The 13,887-nt window shown below is 33.8% G+C and overlaps 6 protein-coding genes across 6 annotated transcripts; 3 read left to right on the top strand and 3 right to left on the bottom strand.

Annotated features, from left to right (window-relative positions):
* Nucleotides 1-162: 162 nt before the first annotated feature.
* On the bottom strand, nucleotides 163-657 carry DFA_10461 (uncharacterized protein; the record flags this gene model as incomplete). Its single annotated transcript, XM_004354309.1, has 1 exon — nucleotides 163-657. The coding sequence occupies one exon, from the start codon at nucleotides 655-657 to the stop codon at nucleotides 163-165; it is 495 nt and encodes a 164-aa protein (XP_004354361.1).
* A 1,069-nt stretch (nucleotides 658-1,726) lies between these two features.
* DFA_10462 (uncharacterized protein) lies at nucleotides 1,727-3,979 on the top strand (the record flags this gene model as incomplete). The annotated part of the gene is made up of 2 exons (XM_004354310.1): nucleotides 1,727-2,292; nucleotides 2,383-3,979. The coding sequence occupies 2 exons, from the start codon at nucleotides 1,727-1,729 to the stop codon at nucleotides 3,977-3,979; spliced, it is 2,163 nt and encodes a 720-aa protein (XP_004354362.1).
* Nucleotides 3,980-4,199: 220 nt separating this feature from the next.
* Nucleotides 4,200-8,431, top strand: DFA_10463 (uncharacterized protein; the record flags this gene model as incomplete). The annotated part of the gene is made up of 11 exons (XM_004354311.1): nucleotides 4,200-4,284; nucleotides 4,432-4,558; nucleotides 4,636-4,806; nucleotides 4,911-5,279; nucleotides 5,357-5,422; nucleotides 5,493-5,558; nucleotides 5,657-6,033; nucleotides 6,102-6,243; nucleotides 6,315-6,676; nucleotides 6,747-7,125; nucleotides 7,210-8,431. 11 exons carry the CDS (start codon nucleotides 4,200-4,202, stop codon nucleotides 8,429-8,431), a joined length of 3,366 nt encoding a protein of 1,121 aa, XP_004354363.1.
* A 49-nt stretch (nucleotides 8,432-8,480) lies between these two features.
* Nucleotides 8,481-10,704, bottom strand: DFA_10464 (uncharacterized protein; the record flags this gene model as incomplete). Its single annotated transcript, XM_004354312.1, has 4 exons — nucleotides 8,481-8,696; nucleotides 8,777-9,070; nucleotides 9,141-9,791; nucleotides 9,865-10,704. The coding sequence occupies 4 exons, from the start codon at nucleotides 10,702-10,704 to the stop codon at nucleotides 8,481-8,483; spliced, it is 2,001 nt and encodes a 666-aa protein (XP_004354364.1).
* Nucleotides 10,705-10,879: 175 nt separating this feature from the next.
* DFA_10465 (uncharacterized protein) lies at nucleotides 10,880-12,037 on the bottom strand (the record flags this gene model as incomplete). The annotated part of the gene is made up of 2 exons (XM_004354313.1): nucleotides 10,880-11,922; nucleotides 12,010-12,037. 2 exons carry the CDS (start codon nucleotides 12,035-12,037, stop codon nucleotides 10,880-10,882), a joined length of 1,071 nt encoding a protein of 356 aa, XP_004354365.1.
* A 476-nt stretch (nucleotides 12,038-12,513) lies between these two features.
* Nucleotides 12,514-13,875, top strand: DFA_10466 (uncharacterized protein; the record flags this gene model as incomplete). The annotated part of the gene is made up of 3 exons (XM_004354314.1): nucleotides 12,514-12,557; nucleotides 12,609-13,395; nucleotides 13,453-13,875. The coding sequence occupies 3 exons, from the start codon at nucleotides 12,514-12,516 to the stop codon at nucleotides 13,873-13,875; spliced, it is 1,254 nt and encodes a 417-aa protein (XP_004354366.1).
* Between the last annotated feature and the right edge of the window lie 12 nt (nucleotides 13,876-13,887).

The following is a 13,887-nucleotide window of genomic DNA, read 5'->3' on the forward strand; positions in this document are numbered from 1 at the left end:
TAATGTTATTACACTATAATAACAATACTCTATTTATTATTCTAAAAATATATATATTTGTTTCAATTATCAACTATGGATAAATAAATTAAAATTTATGTTGCTATTATGAATTCTAAATCATATTTTGATGATGACAACCACATTGATTATTAATAAAGATTAATTATATTCCCATTGCTTATTATTTCTATCCCACTTATTTTTCTTGATTCTCTTTTCCTTTTTTTGCTGCTTGTATTTCTTTGGATGTCTTTCCTCTACCTCTGCTTCATTTTCATCTACTTTATCCTTTTTTTCATCATCTTCATCTTCTTCATCTTCCTTTTCCTCTAGATCCTTCTTATAAATGGTTTGAAACATGTCATCAACGATTGGATAGAATGACTTTGGAATAAAGTATTTATGATTTGCTTCATCCTTTTCCTTTTCGTCAATGGTAAATGTAATTGGAAGAGTGTATGGCATTCCTTCGGTACTTTGAATAGCACATCCAACTATATGACTAAGATTTTGAATGGACACTGGTTGTCCACATTGACATGTACACAATATTCTATTAAATACATTTTTAATAGATATTGGTTCATCCTTGTTACCGTTAGTAGTAGTGGTAGTAGTAGTAGTAGTATTATTATTGGTATTATTAATAGTCATAGAGAAAGAAATATAATTGTATATAAATACAATATAAAATGTGTTGCAACAAGTAGAAGTAATTACTTGTTTACTATCTATCTACACATGTACCTTTAAATGCTCCTTCATGGGCATTCTCATTCTTAAATATTTAGGGTATATGATCGACATGATCTACATTATCTACAGTTGTTATAATAATAATAATAATATGATAAACAAGTATGAATGTGTGAACATCATGCGTACTAATAAAAAAATAAAATAAAATGTTGTTGTGAAGATCGATAATAATCTTCATTGACAACCTAACAAACCTTTCTTCTGTCTACATATATATATATATATATATATACTTTATATTTGTCTCATAATTATGACATAATAGTTATAGGATAGAGTGTAACTAAATCTAATATAACTTATGTGATTCAATCAAATAAGATATTAGTATAGCTATACTGACAAAAGATTTACACTAGTTGCAGATTATATATATCTTTGTTTCACACTACTTTTAGCACAATATTATATTCAGCTGACATCAACCCATCTTTTGCATCTCATGCCCACATCATGCACGTTGGTGCATATTCAAATCATTTGGTGATCATATATATCTTCAAAGCCACCACGATTTGTCACAACAACCATAGAGTTCAGTTTACAAGTTCAGCTCAACTTCTTCCTACCACAGATACACTGACAACACCCGCCATTGGATAAAAAAAGGAAATTTCAGCACGACCATTGTAAGTTGACAGTCAAAAATGATCATTGGTGTCAGCTGTTTGGTTTAAAAAGATATATTTATAAATCAAATCAACAAACCCCTTTGCTAACCACATGTGTGCCACTGGCATTGATGGATGGATGGGGATCAATACCTTTAAAAACCATTACAGATTGTAATGGTAATTATTATTATTATTGTTAGTTGTCAACTGTTAACCCAACAGATAATTTATTAATTGTAAGTTTATATATATATGTGTGTAGTACTCTTATTCAACACCATTATTAATAATCAATATCTTACCTATATTTATATTTATATTTATATTAAACTATAGATATTAAAAAAAAAATGTCAAATTTGTTAAACATTAATATTGGTGGTAAGGGACGAGGAGAAAATACTACCAATACTACCAATACTACCAATACTACCAATACTACTACTGCTACTACTACTAGTACAACAAATAATGTAACATCACCACCACAACCAAGTGTAACTAGTGTTGTAAATCCAATCCTTACTCAATTGTTTAGAGCACCAGGAAGAGTTGCTTCAGCACAACACTTGGAACCACAAGTCTTTTCCATGCGTGGTTACTATGCCAATCGACTTTTTGGAAAGGAAAAGGCTGTAAAGAAAGCTGCCAAACAAGCTGCCAAGGATGCACTAGCCAAGTTGAATCTCCAGGCTCCACCAAAGGTAAAACCACAACATTGTCAAAAGAAGGCATCTGACCTCAACATTGGTGTCATCGGTGCAGGTATGTCTGGTCTCTACACTGGCATGATCCTCGATGAACTTGGAATCAAGTATCAAATTCTTGAAAGTAATCCAACCAGAATTGGTGGTAGAATCTACACTTATAAATATTCTGATAAACCGTGGGATTATGTTGATTTTGGTGCTATGAGGTAAGAAGATGAATGAGATAGAATAAGAATATTCTTACACACAGAGTATTAATACTTTATTTATTTAAATCTTTTTATTATTATTTTTAGATACCCAGAAATACCAATTATGGATCGTGTAATTGGAAAACAACATTGGAGTTTGTTTAACAAGTTGAAACAAAAGGGACAAGAGTTAAAGACTGAACCATACCATTTGTCATCGGACAATAACATTGTCTATTTCAACAACAAGCGAATCTACTCTCAAGATACATTGGACAAGGATCCACTCTTTTTCTCGGACAAGAACAACGGAGGACATGGCACAGCAGTACCCGACGTGTTTGCCGAGCAGCCATACTCAGACTGGTTATACTTGGTCTATGATAAATTCGCCAAGGACTTGGAAGAGGACTTTGACGCTGGTTTCCAAAAGTTGATGGAGGCCGACAAGCATTCGACTCGTAGCTACCTTGGCACGTTCGACGCACCCGAACATCTCCACATCAAGGGTGAGGTGAGCAAGGGATACCCAGAGTCTGTCATTTCGTGGTGTGAAACGATGGATTCGGCATCTGGTCTCTACGACCAAGCCTTCTCAGAGTCAATCATTGACTACTTTGACTTTTCTGGCCAGTCGTGGAAGTGCATTGACGGTGGATCAGTCGCCATGGTCGACGCCATGCTCAAGGTGATCAAGGGACCCGTCTACAAGGGTAAGCGAGTCACCAGAGTGGCACCCACTGCCGACAAGACACAGTTGACGGTCAAGGTTGCTGGAGACCCAGGCTCCATCACCTACGACCACGTCATCTCGACCGTGCCACTCTCCTGTCTCCGAAAGATGGATCTCAAAGAATTGCATCTCTCGCACAAGAAACGTGTTGCCATCCGTACACTCCACTATGACCAATCTTGCAAGATCGCCGTGCGTTTCGCCAAGAGATGGTGGCAAGACGATGTCGTTATGAAGGGCAAGTCGTTCAAGGGTGGCAAGTCATCCACTGATCTGCCATTGCGTACCGTCGTCTACCCATCGTACGGTGTCAACGACCCCAATGCCCCCGGTGTGCTCATTGCCTCGTACACATGGGCCCAAGACGCTGCTAGAATCGGTGCCTTCCTCCCCGACAACAAGGCACAGTTGATCGACCTCGTTTTTGCCAACTTGGCCGAGATCCACAACCTCACCGAGGAGTTCCTCGTCTCTCAGCTCGGTGGCATGTCCAAAGACCAAGCTGTTCAGGCATGGGACTGGTACGATGACGGCGACAGCATGGGTGCCTTTGCCCTTTACGGCCCAGGCCAGTTCTCATCGCTCTTTCCCTCGCTTGTCAAGCCCGAGGCTAACGGACTGTTCCATCTCAGTGGTGAGGGTGCCTCTGTCCACCACGGTTGGGTTATTGGTAGTCTCAGCTCGGCATACCGTGCCGTTGACCAAATCCTCGAACACAACGGTCTCTCTGACAAACGTATCGAGTTGCGTGAAAAGTGGGGCACCATCGAAGAGGCTGATCATCCCGATGGAAACGTTCCACAACCCGAGCAAGCCCCAGGTCTCCGTGCCTTTAGTATTGCCCAACACCCAGACCAACTCTCTGTCAATGCATCCGGTCTCTCTCAACCACTTTCCAAGATTCATCCACTTGGTTTCCTTCCACTTGGTCCAAGACATGCTTCTTCAGTTGGTGGTTTCCTTTATTAAATTGATCAATCAATTACAACAAACAAAGATATAAATATCTTCTCTACTTTTCAATAAAAAGATAAGATATCTTGATTCAAAGATAGATATTTATGATATTTATATATATCAACTTACAAACACACCCGATAACAATATCCTAGGTCCAAGGTTCCATTATTGTTACCAAACCATTCTAGAGTTTAAACAACAAAGAGATAGAGACAGATAAAGAAGAGATATGATGAAAATAACTCTTGTACTTTTAATTTTCTTTCTCTTCAAGAGTGTGGTAGTATTATCACAAGATTTCCCACCTTCAGAACGTAAGTTGATAATATTATAGTAAACAAAATAATCTGAAAGAAGTACTAATTTAAATATTTTTATGTTGTGTTTGTGTGATGATCATTTAAAAATTTTCATTATTGTTTTGTTCATTCTCTAATGTTTCATTTTACATTACATTAAAGTTACATCAATTCAATGGATACTTATTCAATATGGTATTAATATACCCCAAGATACAACATCGATATGTAATTCACCGGGAGGACAGGTAACATGTACTGCTGGTACCCCTAGACATGTTAAAACAATGTATGTTTGTTAATAATTAATGTGAAAGAGAAAGAGTACTAATCACTCTTGACACTTTCATCTATTAAATTTAATAGTAATTTAGCACCTAGTAGTACTGTATCATTGGGATTGCCACCAACTATTACTCAATTTGATTTCCCAGAGATTACAGATCTAACCATTAAACCATATGGATATTATGGTGATTCATCAAAGAATATATTAAATTTTATTAAAAATGGCTTACCAAAATTAAAGACTTTAACGTAATGATAAACATGATGACAATCATTGATTAATTGATTGATTGATTGATTGGTTTCACTAACCTTGTTCTCTCTCTCTCTCCATCTATCTCTTATAATTTTAGTATTCGATCAGATTCATCAGTTGCTACTATACCAACAAATATATTTGATGGTTTACCAAGGTTGATCAAGGTTGAATTTGAAAGTCTTACACCTCAAACCATTTCACCCTTTTTCACTGGATCACAATCCTTGGAAATAATGTCAATATCGTCAACGACTCTACACTCATTTGTATTGGACCAAAACACATCGCAGTATCCAAAATTGTCGGTATTGACATTTAATCAATTGAGACCAACAGTAGAATTGACTTGGAATTTGTCAAATCAGTCTTTTCCACAATTAAAAGAGTTTACTCTCACTACGATAGGATTATTATCACAAAAGGTGAACCTTTATATTGGTAATATTCCACAGCTTAAAAAAATGTAAGTCAACCATTACAGAGAAAACATAAAAAATGCCTTCACACTAATATTAATATTATTTATTTAAATGTCTATAGAGTTGTATCATCGTCTCTTCGACCAATTAGTGTGTTTGTGAACGCAACTGAAAATATTTCATCTCTGTATGTGGAATATATTTTGCTACAATTTATTATATTATGCTTTATTAACTTTTTATCTACTTGTTTTTAGTACTTTATCAGGAGAAGAAACAACTATTTCACCTTCATTAAATGGATTTAAAAATTTAACTTATTTGTATGATAATCAAATCAAAAAAAAAAGAGATAGAAAATATATATACATATATTTATTAACAACTCCTTTTATTGTGAATTCAATATATATATATATAGGTATTATTCACTCTATCCAAATACTACACTTCAACTTGATGAATATCCAGACTCATTAAATTATTTGGGATTGTCTCAATCTCAACTGACACAATTTCCAAATCTCCCAATTAAAAATCTCCTTGAAATTAACATTCCAAATAGTGCGCTTCAAGGTGAAATTCCATGGAACCAATTCCAAGGTGCAAATAATTTCTATTTGGTAGTAAATGGTAATCCTGGACTCGTAACACAGGTTCCTTTATCATTTTGTAACAACAGATTAAATATCCTTGGATGCACTGGTATAACCGTTCTTCCAGAATGTTTTCTTTGTTATACAAAAAATACTAATCTCATTTCAACAGATATTGTTCCAGCTGCTGGTTTTAATTGCAGTATGTAAAATAACAATTCATTCTCACTTTTTAAAGGATTTATTTTCTAACCTATTATTTTTTTAAAGATATTACTTTTAATTCAAAATTTATTTATACTCAACTTGGACAAGCCTTTATCAATGGTACAAATATTGGAGTCGGTAACGTTTATTCAGGCCCTGCAAACAGATTTCATCTTGGTGTTGTAGTACCAAACAAATATTTAAAGTAAAATCAATCATCACGAGGAAACATATCTATTACTAGATTATTAATTTAATATTTTGTTTATTTATTAGGTTAACAGATTCTCTTCCTCAAAGTGGACCACCAACTGATATAACTTTAAAGATTGATACTAATTACCCAGAGTATGATACTGTTTTCACCCTACTCGAGGTTGGTATATTGATGACTGGTGTATCCATTCGACAAAAGCCAACAGGGATTATTCAATTTTCTGGTTATGTTGATAGTGCCAACAATTACCTCGGACACACCGTCAAGCTAAATGACACTATTGACTGTACCCTTACTGCACCCATTCTTTCTAAAACCATTTTAACTTGCAATACAACCTATCCATTCAAAAAGGGTGACACTGTGAAATACTTTATTTCAAATTCTTATGTCAATGTAACCAAATTTGTTCCCATTGAAGGTAAATATTAATATTAACAATAACAAAACCAAGATAACAAATTATTAAATTATTAATTATTTTATTTTAGAACTATATCCTCACAGTCTTGCTATGATGTATTTGGATCAACCAGTCAAAGTTGGCTCCAATTACCTCTTCTCAGGAAGTTTTGGAACGACTTCATTTAATCAAGTCAAGGTTTATATCAATGGTAATTCATCCTTGTGTACTGTAACAAACTATCTATCGACTCAAATAGCTTGCGCTCAAACCGATATTTATTCTGGTGGAAGAACAAATTTTACAATCACTGTAGATGGATTCCCAGCCACCATTATACAAGAAATCGTCTCACAACAAATGGATTGTACAGATACCAACAAATGTGGTACTCATGGATCATGTAATGAAAATGGAAATTGTGTATGTGATATTGGTTATTATTCTGAAAATTGTACTGTTGGTATGTATATAAAAATACAAAATGGTTTATTGATTTAAAATATTAATATTTTTTATGTTGACACAGGATATCCTATTTTAAAGTCAAGTGAATATGATTTAAATAATAGAAGTTTGATTAATATTCATGGTGATTTTGGTCCATATGGCCAATTGGAGGTTTCAATTACACTTAATAATACATTGAATTGTTCGGTCACATCAAAATCACAAACAGAAATCAATTGTACATTGGCAACAGAACCAAGTGATGGTTTGGCATCGGTTCAATTAACTGTTGATAAATCAACAAACGCCAACAGAAATAATTATATTTATTTCAGACCACCACAATCACCAGACTCTCAATCATGTCCCAATAATTGTTTTGGTCATGGAAGATGTATGAATGGTAAATGTCAATGTGATATTGGATACAATCCAATTGATAATTGTCTCACCAAAGAAAGTAATCACACCAACACACCAAATACAACATCACCAACAACATCATTTAATGTTGATGGAATCGATTTCCAATTTGAAATGGTTGCCATACACGAACTCGATAGTGATGATAACATTATCAAAGAAGTATTAACCAACCAATGGAATTCAACAATTATCAATGACACTCAAACACAAACAACAACGGTCAACTATCAACTCAACAACCGTATGACAACATCACAAGTAATAGCCACAATATCATTCTCATCACAAGCAAGAGACATTCAATTTGGAAACCAACAACTTTCCATCACAGCCAACTCTATTAAATTGTCAGTCAACATCAGCGATTGGACATACGACTCATTTTTATCAACACTCCGAGTTGTATTTAAAACAACAATCAACAATGATCAATCAATTGAATATGATTGTCAAGATGTCAATATCGATACATTGACGTATGACCAACTCTCAAACAACATTCAATATCTCAGAGTTGTCAAAGATAATATTCAATTCACAGGTCGATTTGTTGATTATGTATTATCAGATGGTAGACCAACATTTTCAAAAACATCACTCATCAACAGAACCACCAACACAGGAGATGATAGTCAATCTATTATTTTGATTGGGATCAGTACACCACAATGTACTCAATGTATATTGGATCCTGATTTCGCACCATTACTAATTGACAAGAGCAAGAGTGATGAATGCTCGGACAATAATAATAATTGGAGAATCATTGTTGGTGCTGTCGTTGGAGTAGTTGGTGCTGTTGCCATCATTACTGCTTCTGTCTTGTTGGTTAAAAAGAAGATTAAAACTAAAAATTATAATAGAGACATGAAAGCTAAATTAGAAAGATTTAATTAAATAAATAAATATTATTATTATTATTGTTAATTATATCTATCTGTGTATTTTATTTTGCTGGAGATGGTGGAACACCAAATGGTTTACTCTTTACTTGCTGAATAAAAATAATTGAACATGAAGAAATAAAGCATGCTCTTGAATCATTAATATTGGCTGTAAGATTATTAGTTTCCATTGAAATGGTATTTAAATATTTTCTCGTCTGTGGATTTTGTTTTGCTTTAATAATTTCAATTAAAATTGAAGAAATACTCTTAATATCCTATAAAAAATAAATAAAATAAAAAGAAAATGTAAATATTAAAAATATTCATTAATTATTATTTTGTTTCTATGACATACATGAATAATCTTAAAAATTAAATAAGAATAAATATTTGCTTTTGAAAGAGTCCATTTCATGACTCCTTCGACGTCACCCATTGAGGATGATTCTTCATCGGTTGGTTTTTCATCCAAAGAGTGTTGAGCAACCGATGCCAACAATTCCATACCAATAGAAGCAAAACGGAATAATTTTTCAAGTCCTCTACAAAGGGCAGTTGGTTGTGATTGATTGGCCAATGTTGGTAAATAATCTTGTAATAATTCAAAATATTGATTATAATATTTTTCCAATTCAAATGATTCAGAGTCCTAAAAAATTAAATAAATAAATAAATTAGTATTAATTTTTTAATTTCTTTGTTATTATTATTATACTTGCATTGGTTAAATTTTTTGGTATATTATCAGAGAATTCAGGTGATTCATTTTCTAATAAATCCTTTAATTCATTAAAAGCTTGTTCAACTTTAATTTTAATATCCTTTGGTGTCTTTCTATTGAATTGATGAATCTTCATGGTTGATTCAACAGAGATTCTTTCCAACTCTTGAACAAAATGTGGAATATTGAAATGTGATGAACATTTGGCTGCATCAAATTCATTGTCTTTAAATATTACTTGTTCTTCTTCAATATTGATCTTTGGTCTCTTGTTATATGAAGATGACATTGAAGATGATGGTGGAGGAATATTTGAATTTGAATTGGATGGTGAAGAGTTGTTTGAAGTTGATGGGGTAGATCCATTTGGTGATACCTGTTGTTGCTGTTGTTCAATCTCTTTCATCAAGTTTTGATTTTCAACAATTGATTCCTTGATGTTTTTCTTTGCACTTGAAAACATTGAATATGCGCTGGCACCAACCGACTCGAGACGTTCAACTGCAGAATCCATCGTTTGTGTAGCAATCTTTGATCCTTTTCCATAAATCTCACTATTGGTTGCCTTCTTTGTTGATTCAAGTGACATGTTTGCCAATTTATTTACATTGTCCAAATTTGCATTCTCTTGTACTTTTTTATATCCAGTCTAAAAATAAATAAATAAATATTAATATAAATGTGTATATAATAATATTTAATCTATTTGTTTAATAACTTACAGATAATAAACTACTTGCAAACATAAAAGAATCAGCAATCATATCGGCAGCTTTGAATACACCTTTATCGACTACATTTAATAATCCTTCAACATCATCTTCATCACCTTCTTCTTGAGTGGTATTTCCTTCGTCATCACTTGTTGTAGTTGTTTCATCGTCGTCATCTTGTACAACTTTTCTTTCTTTCTTTTTTGGTTGTTCTTTTGGTGGTGGTGGTACATATGGTTCTGGATCAACTTCATCCTCATCGACTTGAGTGATTGAACTAATAGTTGATGAAACTGCAGTTGAAATACTAGAGAACCATCCTCCCCAACCTCCACTCGATTGTTGTTGTTGTGGTTGTTGTTGTGGAGCTGGTTTATTTACTACTGGTTTGGATTGAACTGGTTTTGGTTTTGGTTTCTCTTCCTCTTCATCTTCTTGTTCAATCTTTGGTTCTTCCTTTTTAGTCATAGTTGATTTCTTCTTTACCAATTTTGGTTTCTCTTCTTCTTGCTCTTCTTTTTCTTCTTCCTCTTTCTCTTCAATTTGTTCTTCAACCTTTTCCTTTACAATCTTTGATTTGTTTGTTGTTGATTTCTTTTTAGTTGGTGTTGGTTGTTTGGTTTCTTTTTTAGTTTCTTCCTCCTCCTCTTCTTTTGCAATAGGTACTTCTTCTTCCTTTTCCTTTACTTGTTCTACCACTGTTGTTGTTGGTGTAGGTTCTTCAATTTCCTCTTTAGATGATGATTGTTCCTCTTTCTGATGATCATCACTACTTTGAACTTCATCTACTTGTTCATTGTTCTCTTCATCTTCATCTTTTTTCTTTTGTTGTTTTCTATTTCTTCCCATGTTGTTTGTCTAGATACTATTATTATATAATATACAACTAGATAATAATAATAACAAAAAATCAAACACTAATGAACTCTACTGCTGATGACTCCTCACTTCACACTTGTTGGTTGTGGTCAAAGTAATATTGACTTTTTTTTAATTTATTTTTTAAAAAAAAGAATTGAAGAAATTATTGTCTTCTACGAGGAGAGATAATAAAATTATTATTATTATTATTATTATTATTATTATTATTATTATTATTATTATTATTATTATTATTATTATTATTATTATTATTAATTTTTTCGAGATTCAATAAGCGAACAGGATTTGTTTTTATCTTTTTGACAAGTCTATCAATTCCTGATATGATGGCTGTTGGATTGTTGAGTGGAAAAAAATGGCCTGTTGAATATTCGATACATTCAGAGTTGGATGAGAGAGAGGTCATGTATTGTTGACGCTCTGCCCATTCTGGATCTTTGTCGATACTGTAGATATTTACATAGGGGAGATCCTTGAATGGTGTTGGTGAAGATTTAAGGGTTAGAATAATATTTAGGACGGTCGTAGAAGTGATCATAATGCTGTATTCTTGAATCGCCGTATTGAGGAATTTGTTGGAACTATCCAAAAATATGTCTTGTGATGCTGTGAGTGAATCTTGTGGGAATCCTTCCAATATTAATTGAGATGATAACCATCCATAGAAGTTTGGGATTTCTCCTTTGTTTGCTAATTCTCTCAGATCACCTTTGCTGTTCATTTGGATGTACTTTGTTACTACTTCTGTTAGTTTGATGACTGCTTCTTGGTTGGAAGGAATCAATCCCCATTTACTATCTGTTCCATCGATGCTGAGTATTCCAACTACTTCGTCTGGATAGGTCAATGAGTAGGTTTGAACAAATATCGATCCCCAAGACCATCCAACGAGGATATACTTTCCTGTCAGTCCAGCTACTTTGAGTGAACCACGAAGACGTCTTACATATTCTTGAGTGGTGATTGGCACTGGTGACGGGCTTGACCAACCATATCCGTATCGATCAACGAAGCAAGCTTTACTAATCTTCCAAGAGGACATATTGGCAAGTACTGATGGAATGATTGGTACCCATGCTGTTGAGAAGAATGGGAGACCAGAATCAAACAATATGATTGGACCATTTTGATTGGCAGAAGTGGGATTGTAATAGCATCGAATATGAATCTTTAGACCTTGGAATTCTGGAAAATATGATACCCCAGTATCGCCAATTCCTAGGAATGATTTAGATACATCTGGCTGAGAATAGCTCACTCCAATCTTCTGACCTGGAGTGCAATTTCGAATGTGGTCCATACTGACAAAGTAAATTTTGGTTTTTCTAGAAATAGGCAATTTTACAAAAGAAGAGCGAAAAAAAAGAGGAGGTACGAGACAACGTATTGGTTTATTTTTTCACAATACTAACAAATTTGATGATTGATTTGATTATTTGTTGTTGATTGAAAAAAATAAAAATAGTTTGACCTATCTTTATTTATATCATATGGGGGCAGGAATATGGGTGTGAGGGTTGGGGATCATGGTAGTATGATTTGAAATCACCCCCTATTCCTTAAAAGTTAAACTAAACGAGTCATTGTAGGAAATTTGGGTGTCCCACAAGGAGCAGGCCTTGCAGAATTTAAAAGGAAAGGAAATCCTACCACACTACCTAGCAGATAATATATCCAAATTAAACTCATTAAAAATAATTAATAAGCCCTGGGTTCTTTTTTTTGTCTTGTGCCTTAATAATAAGATGTTGATATTGATGATATTACAAAGAAACAATGAAAGGTTATGATGATAACGACGATCATCATATTAAAACAAGGTTAATTAAATCAGTGCTACACAACATCTATTTATTTAAATATATATTCAGATGCGTCAAGGCGATACACAGAGATAAATTGAAAGCTCCACCATCATACTGCTACTCGTTCAAAGGTCTACTCGAGTTGATACAAACACGACCATTACTGCAGTGCTATCATTTCATATCACCACGACTATTAAAAGAGATCATCAAATGTATCAACCCTCACCTCAATCATGCCACCATTGACCAGACCACCTTTTCAAGACAACAACCCCAATCAAACAGTATCAGTGCTAGATTCGCAGCCACCTCACCAATGGCAGTCTATCGACTCATTCACGACCAAGAGACAATGAACATGGCCTGTAAAAAGAGACTGCTCTCTCATTGCATAGACATTGAGTTTACTGCACAACCTCTATTCTCTTTTCAATACTTTAAAGTGTTTATAGAGACTGCCTCCTCTTACCTACCACCCACCACCAAAGATTCTATTTCAATTGATGTATTCTTAAAGTTTATGGCCAAGACCGACTCGTCACCACGACAATACCTAGATCTCATCGTGACCAAGATGAAAGGTACATTTGGAAGTTTTGGATCGGTTCGTACCGATACATTCATTTACAGCTCAACATATAAAGTGTGTGATATATGTCCGCTAGCAAACCGACTATTACAAAAACAGGTAATAGAGATATGTCTACGACAAAATGGTATCAAATCAAAATACATTTCTAGTCTACTAGACACCAACTCGATTAATCTAGTTGCCAAAGAAATGGATTCACTCTATAAAAGTGGTCAATTAGAAATGTTGGAATGGTTAGCCAATAACATTACATTTGATGTATCTCCTTTAAAACAAAGGTATTTAGGGTTACTCATAATCATTAAATACATTCAGTATTGTCCACTTGACCAAGTTCAATATTGGTTTTCTAAACTACCATTCCCAACTATCATCAATACAAAGGACGACCGTCTAGAGGATACAACATATCATTCCTCTATAGATGTACTATTAACCTATTTCTATAGATTGGCATTTATATATTGGTTGGACGGTAAGAAATACTTGGCTATACAATTACTACATTCAAAGTTTGGTACGGTACTTGTAGAACAGGCTAAAAGTCATTCCTATAAAACATCAATGCTTTATGCAAACACTCCACACTTTCAAAATGTGTATCATCAAACTATTGCTAGAATATCATTCATATTGGATAATCCTACTAAAAGTAGTAGTAGTAGGAGTAGGAGTAGGTTACACCAAATATTTCATTCTTGTCCAACTCTTTCATTCTCTTTGAGTGAAATTGAATAAAAAGAATAATAA

This window comes from Cavenderia fasciculata, assembly GCF_000203815.1.
Source record: "Cavenderia fasciculata unplaced genomic scaffold Scf_EU5ZYIE02H8LDV-5, whole genome shotgun sequence".
Lineage (NCBI taxonomy): Eukaryota > Evosea > Eumycetozoa > Acytosteliales > Cavenderiaceae > Cavenderia > Cavenderia fasciculata.